Here is a 9289-nt window from a genome sequence, read left to right as displayed (position 1 = left end):
ATTAATCTAATGTTATATATATATATAATGCTTATGCGATTATTAAAGTGTTTAACTTTAGGAGACAATATTGTCAGAGCGACATATTTTTAAATATCAGTAGCGCCTGCATATCTGAATTCTAATTATCGCAAGCAAAACTTTTTGAAGTTACACTAAGGGGGATTAAGTAATTACGATATTCAGTCACATGAACAACCGGAGCATTAAGTTTAAAACTTATAGAAATTTTAAAAGGTTTAATTCAGTTCAACTTATTCTAAAAAAAATTCCTAAATTTGGTTAATGCATCGTAATACACATAAATATTTTTAAATGAATATCTGTCAAGAGCACGCCATCTGTCCTACAATTATTGTACTACCAACCAGCCTTAACATATAAATAAGTGATATGCGAGTTTCTTATATTCAAAGAATAGAAACCAATGTTTCTCGTAAAGTGATTTTGCTCAAGAAATATTTTCAAAAGCTATGGCAATAGCTAGTAGTTTAAGTGACTTAACACGTGTATTGTCACGATGAATGTGCTTTACAAACCAGTAGTTATTACGTCAATAAGGATGTGTATGTTGTTACAATGAATCTGCTCGAAAGTTTTTAAATACAATGGGCGTGATAATATACATGTTCAGCGACTTAAAACCACTAGGTTTCAAGAACATTCATGGTGACATTACAAGTGTTCAGTGACTTAAAAACTATTGTTTACAAACAAAAAACAATAGTTTTTAAGTCACTGAACACTTGTAATGTCACCATGAATGTTCTTGAAACCTAGTGGTTTTAAGTCGCTGAACATGTATATTATCACGACCATTGTATTTAAAAAAAAACAGTAGTTTAAGTGGCTGGACACGTATGCTGTCACGATGTGTTTGCCTGAAAGAACCAGTAGTTTTAAGTAGCTAGACATGTATACTGTCACGATGAATGTGCTTGAAAGAACCAGTAGTTTTAAATGGCTGGACATGTATGTTGTCACGATGTGAAAGAACCAGTAGTTTAAACTGGCTGGACAGACTTATTGTCACAATGAATGTGCTTGAAAGAACCAGTAGTTTTAAGTGGCTGGACAGACATATTGTCACAATTAATGTGCTTGAAATAACCAGTAGTTTTAAGTGGCTGGACAGACATATTGTCACAATGAATGTGCTTGAAAGAATCAGTAGTTTTAAGTGGCTGGACAGACATATTGTCACAATTAATGTGCTTGAAATAACCAGTAGTTTTAAGTGGCTGGACAGGCATATTGTCACAATGAATGAGCTTGAAAGAATCAGTAGTTTTAAGTGGGTGAACACATATATTATCCTGATAAGCGTGCTTGAAAGACTCATACCTTTTTGGTTAGAGCTTCGTTCTGCTTACAGAGAACTCGCTTGAAATATTACCATCATGACGTCCATTAATTAACTTTTTCCTGATTTTTTTTTTAATAAAATAAACCAGTTTTCAAAATGTTTAGTGATCCCAACACCTTATTTACATTTATTGGTCTAGTTTCTCATGTATGGAACTACTTAAAACTCTTGGTCTTAGTTTAAAAGAGAAATTGTTACCTAACTTGTAGTCAAAATGATGAAATATGGGGGTGCATTTATTGCAAAGTTGAAAATCCTTTATTTTTTATGTGGCCACTGTGACGAAACAATTCGCTCATCTTATCGTATATGTTATGGGGTGACTTTTTTGTTTTTTTTATAATTGTTGGTAATCCTGTTTCATTTTAACCATTGTAGCTAAACGTTTTTGTTTTTATTTACCTCACCATGGGTTTGATCCTAGAGTCCTGAGGGTCTTGGAACATGGCCAGTTTACTTTAACCCAGAATCACGAGAATCTCGGAAGGTGGCCATTTTGTCCCAAACTACACTCTTGAGAATAATAGATGTTGGCCAGTTTACTCCCAAATACAATCTTGAGGATCCTGAAATGTGGTCATTTACTACGCTTTGCAACCCCTGACGATCTTGGAATCAGCTTGTTCCCACTCAAAGGCTTCACTGCACCATCAACCCCTCCCTTAAAAAAACACACACACACACGGGAATAGAGCTTTTTTTTCTCTTTACATTATTGGTCCCTATAAAACTTGATAAAGTGTGAATCTGTTTTCTTATATATTTATTTTCTTCTGATTTCTCTTCAACAGAAAGAAGTCTAAGATTAACACCAGGTTTGAGAGAGAATGTTTATTTTTCTCGGAAATCTGAACCCAAGTTTTTGTTTTCTTATTTCCATTTTCCGAAATTAATTCTCTGCCCCTAAGGTTCCATTTTCTGCTTTTATTATTATTATTGTTAACGGAGTATTTCAGCTGTTCTGCACTTCTTTCTGGTACAAATACCATGGACACACTGTGGAGGAAGGTTATATACTCGGTGTTAACTACCACCTAATGATCATAATGATTACAGTACGGTTCCTCTCGACGTACTCCGACCAATCGTGAACAGCCACGTTATTCTTTACATAACCCCCCCCCCCTCGATGTTTGAGATAATCGATTTCGGTACTGTTGTAGTAAGGAATGATACATTATGTATATTATTATTATTAAACTGTCGATGTTTTCTTCTGAATTATTTAAATCTCTCCCTTCGTTCTTCTTGTTTTCAGTTTTGGGTTACGCTAGAATAATATAAAGCTGATACAGCGAAACAGTAATTTTTTCTTAGTAATTAGTTGTATTTGCTATAACTTTTAAATTGTCTGGTATTTATCCAGAGTATATTACGATTATTGAAAAATTACAAAAACGATCACTAGCTACTTTTTTAAACTGGAGTCATTACCTTGCAATGACAGATGAAGCACATCTCTGGATAATGTATACCCACTACCCCCAGTCAGCAACAATACATCTCATACATCACGATAATATTCTAGTGCCAGAGATGTCATTTTGTTGAAGATTATATGGATTTAATAGTACTATTTGATTCTGAGTATTTACAGTAAAGATTTTAAGAATTGCTAAACGTCACTGTAATGTTAAAGTTGTACCAAAAGTACACGTGTTGACTTCTTCATCGGTAAATGTTTACGAATATTTTTATTATTTTATTTTAATTATCGTAGATTAACAATTAACTGCCAAGAAACACAAAGTATTATTAATCTTGGTTCAACTTTACATATTTAAGCTATTCGGATAAGGGAAACGCTAACTATAACTTCCCTACTTTTAGGGCAGAAAAAACACACTTTGACAGTTATTTATCGAACACTTTTAATGCAAAAAAGAATTTTTTTTTTCTCAATTTTTTTATTCCTAACAAAAATAAAGTCTTATTAAAAATTCCAGGATTTACTGGAAAAATGCTTTGATACAGTAATGGTTAAGAAACAGTTTACATCGACTAGAACACAAACGACACTTTAAAATATGCTAATAACTAAAGAAAAAGGCATCACCTAAATTATACAAAATCAAAAGTATTAATATATAGTGTAAATAACGTTTATTACTTTGATTATTAACACCTAAAGCAGGGGCGTCATTCGGAGGTCCAACAGGGACGGCCACTCCCTCAAGCAGGTTTGGAAGGGAGGCCAAAAATTGCAGTTGTTGTGAGATATTCTTAGACAAAAATTATGCCTTAGATTAGGGCCCCCAGCTGAAATTGTTGGGTACACTCGAGGCCCATCCTCAAACCTTTTGTGAAATGACGCCCCTGCGTACGACAAGAAATATACATACTTGAGCTAATAACACCTAACAAAAACACAAAACAAGGCATAAAATGAGAATTATTTTAACACTTGTTTAAATATTTATCTTATCTTGAATAACTTTACGCACGTGATAGTTTCTTGGACTAAAAAATGCACCTCAATAGTTTGCTCAGAAAGGGTCCACCCGCTGTGAAACCACTTTTGCGCTTCAAAATTCCTTTGTTCTTTCTCCGAAAAATTGGACGTTTAAAAGAAAAACGACATTTTCTAGGTTATGTGTAGTTAGCATGCGTTTCTTTGATTATGAAAGATCAAACTTTTTATGCGTTTTTCAAGATAAATGTAGTTTGTGTCTTGCACACAAAATAATAAACTATTAAAACAATTATTCTTTATTTTTTCAATAAATAACTTGTTTAAATTTTTAGTATCTTTGAGAACAGAAAAGATGCGATAAGACAAGTTGTATTTTCCTGAAATAAGAAGTTTAGATTCACAGGTTCATTCAGAATGCAGGAAGTCCCCGTTGTACGTCGTGATGCGTTCCTGGAAAGTGGGACGTACGTCTGAAACGACGTTAAGGAACACAAAGTTTAGATGTATTAAGGGGAGATGCGTTCCTGAAATATTTCGGTCCACTCTTGAATAACTATTTTCAAGGGTGTAATGTGGCTCTTTTAACTACAGTGTACTGTACAAAACATACATGTAAGAACATTAAAGGCCTAAACAGTTTAATTTTCAAAAGTTGATTGTTTTCCTGGACTTCTTGTCAAGGGGTACTTTACTATCACTAGGTGACCACTTTGGAGCCATGTTCTGCAGCAGAAAAAACAATGTACTTAGACAATGGCGCGTGAACACAACGTGGCTATAGCCTCCGCCATCTTGGTCAGTGAACGATGTATCGCTCCGCTCAGTAAACTAGTCCGACACTGGCACGCTCTAGTGATGGAATACGGCAACGTTGCTTCAAACACATATTGGTAGTACAGCACTGTATAGTAATTGGAGAACGCTACGCCTGGTAAAGTAGTCCGACAATGTTTTAACACTCTATTAATGAAATAAGGCGACATTGTTTCAAAAATATTGGTAGTAATTGGTAAACACTACACCTGGAAAAGTAGTCGACGACGTTGGATCGCTCTAGTAAAGAAACAAGGCAACATTGTTTGATACATGGGTAGTAATTGGTGAACGTTCTAATAATGAAACGACGTAGAGCGATGCAATGTATAGTGGGAACCCACTGTATTCTGAATGGTTAATCATAGTTTTGCTGTCTTGTAGAAGTTCGAATTTTTAGCGTTATAAGCCATCAAGTTTACCGCTGAGTCACTTTAGACAGGCAGATTTTACAAGTAAAATCTAATACTGTAATTCATTAAACGAGTAAATATAAGGTGGGGATTGGCAAACTGTAGATCATAAAAAAAAGAAGATGAAATTGATATAAAATAGTGTTTAACTGTATTTGGTGAATAGAATACGGAATTTCATAAAATAAGCCTTTTCCTTGAGAGTACAACCTGCAAAAAAGCGAAACAAAAAACAAGAATTGAAACTTTAAAACTGAGCAGAACTATATGTGCAAGTAGGCTTAACAACCAGATCAGGGATTCATAGGTTTCAGGTATACTGACCAGAGTAAAGACAGTAAGTAAGAAGCATCTGCTACCACAAAGGCTTTGTCTGGATATTTGCACCGAATAACTGCATTGACCACTACTTTTATAACGCTTCCACAATAAAAGAGTGGAGCATGTTCAGCGTCATTACGTCTCGAACCCTGGACTATAAATCGATCCTTAGCTCGATACATTAACCACTACGCGGCCACGAAAAATGCAAGAAAAATTGGAATTTGAACCTATAAAATAGTAGCCCAGTGTGAACTAGGTTGAGCATAGCGGATGTTCCTGAATATTTCATTCCAGTGTGAACTAGGTTGAGCATGGCGGATATTTCTGAATGTTTCAAACGGTTGGAAAAGGATGCGTCTCTTCATTCGAGAGGAAAATTACCTTAGTTTAGTAAATAGTTATTATTTACTCAACAAAAACTAGTGCCTCATCAATGGGCTTTTTAAGCAACAGTGTTTTAAACTAGTTTACTTATTGGAAAGGAAAATAATTTCGGATCAATATGCTGATCTTAGGAGTAGGTAGTAACGTGTTCTATAACATATGCTGATCTTAGGAGTAGGTAGTAACGTGTTCTATAACATATGCTGATCTTAGGAGTAGGTAGTAAAGTGTTCTATAACAGTTCGGAGTCAGGTGGTTCTTATTCAGCCGAGTTGTCTCGGTCCTACCCCGCCTCCTCCTGATGCGATGAAATTCTTCTTTTCTCGTAGCCCTGGTCTGCAAGAACTTCGAAACCTGCCTCCGTAACGAACTATTTGTGGAAGACATAGTAAAATATGGTGTTATCGACTCTCCAAAAGCTGCAGATCGTATTGTGTTTCGTAAGAACTTTCAAAAATAGTTTTGGGAATTAGTCTCTGGGTTCAGGTTTTTTTGGTCTTGAAATTGGTGGACTAGTAAGAGTAGTTTCAACTGTTGTCGTCGGTGCCTGACCTTCGCTGCTGATTTTATGACGTAGAGCGCCTAATCTTCTGTAATTGGATGCCATGGCTGTCGATTCCAACAGAGTTTCTAATGAAAAATATAAAGTAGTTCTATCAATTTCAAGGTCTTCTTGGACAAACTTTGATTAAAGATTAAAGAAAAGAAAGAAATAACGAAGTTAAGTATACATTATAGTTTATGCTCTTTCGTATACACTTTGAATTTAGATTAAAGCCACTGTTACTTACTTGTACTCTTTAACTGCTTTGAACTACTGCTGAACGACTGTTGCCCTGCTGTTTCCACGTTTTTAGTCGAGACGATCCGTGACGACGTCAGTGCTCGCTGTGAACTGCTCTCGGCTGACACCGTGAATTTGTTTTGTGGTAGTACGATGGTGTCAGCTGTGATTTCACTTTCACGTATTGGAGAAGGTAGGAAATTGGTGTTTACCTTGGAATCATCCTGCAGTCATTCAGGTAGAAAAAAAATAGTCGTGTTACTTTGGAATTTGTTTGTTTCGTATATTCGCTTAAAACTACACTAGCCGTCCCCAAGTTTGAACTGATAGACTAGAGGGGAAGGCAGCTAATTAACAGCACGCAACGCCAACTCTAATCGAACAATGAAGTTAGTTTTTTAATTCACTAACTACTTACGTATATGTAGAGTGGTATGGTCCAGTGATTAGGGTGCTAGACCAGTTGCTGAACATACTCGCCCTTTCAGAAGTGAGGACGTTATAAAGCTCTGGTTAATCCCACTATATGTCGGTAAAAGTAGCCCAAAGTAGGCGGTGGGTATTGCTAGAAAGTTGCCCTCTCATTGATCGGAAGTTCAAAATTAGGGGCGTCGGGAGATACCCTTAAAAAACAAACAAACGGAGTGTTATTTTGCAACAACGGAATACGAACCATGGATCCTCAGATTCACAGTTCGGCAAGCTAACCTTTAGACACATCCAGTTCGTAGCTTTAGAATTGCTCGTTAAATAAGAATAAGCAAAAAAAAAGAAAAAAAGAAAGAAAAAGAACAAGCGGTAGAATAGTAATTTATCGAACTATTTTCCATTCTGAAAATATTTGAGTAAATTTATAAGTGCTAAACGAAAAAAAAAAGGGGGAGCAACCGGTAAAATAATTTACTGGAACTATACTTCACCATAAGAAAACTGTTCGGAAATTTTAGAAAAATGATTAAAACTTATTAACTAGTGCAGAGATAGAACCCAATATTTTAACGTTATAATCTCTCAAGCTTACCAATAAGCTAGCAGAAGAAACCACCAAATCAAATAAATAACGTGGTTAGTACAATAGAAATAGATAAATAACGCTACTGATAAACAGTAATAACAGTTGGTCACAGAAGGTAGAGGAGCCGAAAAATGAGCATTGCCCCCGGGTCGCGGCGAGTCCTCGCGCTGCCACTGATCCAGCCAAGTAAAAAAAGAAAAAACTGAAAATATGTGTGTAATCATAATTTTTCAATTGAGAACATGACAGACAGAAAGACAAGCAAAAGGACACAGACAATAATTATTGCCTACCTTCAACTCCTCTTTTTCTTCACCGATATCAGAAAAAAACGCCACTGTCTCCTCTACTGTTGATATTAGATCCACTAAGACTACCCGAACTTGAACCTGCAGGACCAAAAATAAGAATTATATTAAAGATAAGAATACCGTCGTAGAAATACTAGACTTTCATGCTCCATTCGTCCGTATATGTCGAAGATAAACGTGTATATGTGTCGTCAGTGTTACGTGCTTATTTAAAATTTCATCTGGTCTATATACACATAAGATATGAAATGGCATCCTGGAGATACCGTCCCCAAAACCAGTGGTGTTGGTTCAAGGGTTTCCTTGTCTTAAGCGTAGCTTAATTTTATTTCCGTTATCACATAGACGGAGATACAAACATGAATAACGTCACACAAACATCTGAATCAAAATATTTTAGAGAAAAAAATTATATTTCTGATCGGATTAAAAAACAAACAAACAAAATCAGGAACAACTTACTGGAGAGATTAGTGACTTGACAAACATTCGTGGGCGTAGGGAGGGTGTTGGATGTACCCTTGGCTATAACACTTGGCGAGTGTTGTACTGTATCGTACTGCACTCGAACCTCACTTGTAGGAGTTACAGACCTGCGATATTTTGGGGTTTGGAGCGTGGAGTTGACATCAGTTGGGTTATTGTTTCGTACACTAAGACGTTTTTCTTCTGGTACTGTTGGAACCTGTGAAACATGGACATATTTCAGATAAATGTTGCCTGCTAAAATATCGATATAACTTGAACGGTAAAAGAGGAGTAATTTACAGCACGTAAAAGTGATTTTGATTTGTGAGCCGTGGCGCTGCAGAAGACATATTCAACACAAATATATATTTAGGAAGCCACCTTTATTAAAACACATAGACCTGTCCTTTGCCGCCAAAAAGAATTCCTATACAATCTACACATCCTTCAGTAGGTCTGTGACATTTCCCGATTGGCTTAACGACATGCCAATCAGTGAGTGCCTTACCGACCTACGTTGATCTGATTCATTTTATAAGCTGTACTATTTCCTATAGATAATTTTTCCAGATGGTTCTAATATGATTAGTGTCTGGCGAAAAGCTTCAGCATATATTTCCTTTGCAACACCTCAACCAACAATTGGTCCAGTTATCAACGCTATTTTCAAGTTTTGAACAACTCGACTTTCAAGATCTACATATCTACACGTGCCGATGTTTCCGTTTATCAATGTTATATTTTAAGATCTGTGCAAGAACTCAGCTTACAGATGTTTCCGCATATAAAAGCTATCTACAAATATGTTTGTTACTCGGCGATTTCTCGAACATTCGACATTGCAATAGTATCTAAGATACCTTATAACTGGTGGATTATCTGCTTCTAGTATGACGGATATTCCTACAGCTGTTCGTATCTCCTGGTGTCGTTATTAGTAAACTAACAAACAATCGTATCTAGGATACTTTATAACTCGTAGATTATCAGCTTCTAGT

At 35.9% G+C, this 9289-nt stretch overlaps 1 protein-coding gene across 1 annotated transcript in view; it reads right to left on the bottom strand.

Annotated features, from left to right (window-relative positions):
• Window positions 1-3282: 3282 nt before the first annotated feature.
• LOC106472287 overlaps window positions 3283-9289 on the bottom strand; it is a gene marked incomplete at its 5' end in the record, with an annotated part of 34423 nt that continues 28416 nt past the window's right edge. Inside the window, 4 exons of the mRNA XM_022400883.1 lie at window positions 3283-6343; window positions 6505-6721; window positions 7806-7901; window positions 8286-8508. Coding sequence (XP_022256591.1) covers window positions 7834-7901; window positions 8286-8508 — 291 coding nt within the window. The remainder of the gene's footprint in view (window positions 6344-6504; window positions 6722-7805; window positions 7902-8285; window positions 8509-9289) is intronic.

This window comes from Limulus polyphemus, unplaced genomic scaffold, assembly GCF_000517525.1.
Source record: "Limulus polyphemus unplaced genomic scaffold, Limulus_polyphemus-2.1.2 Scaffold5219, whole genome shotgun sequence".
NCBI classification, from domain to species: domain Eukaryota; kingdom Metazoa; phylum Arthropoda; class Merostomata; order Xiphosura; family Limulidae; genus Limulus; species Limulus polyphemus.
The sequence above is the reverse complement of the archived record's forward strand: the minus strand, read 5'-3'. Positions and strand labels throughout refer to the sequence as shown.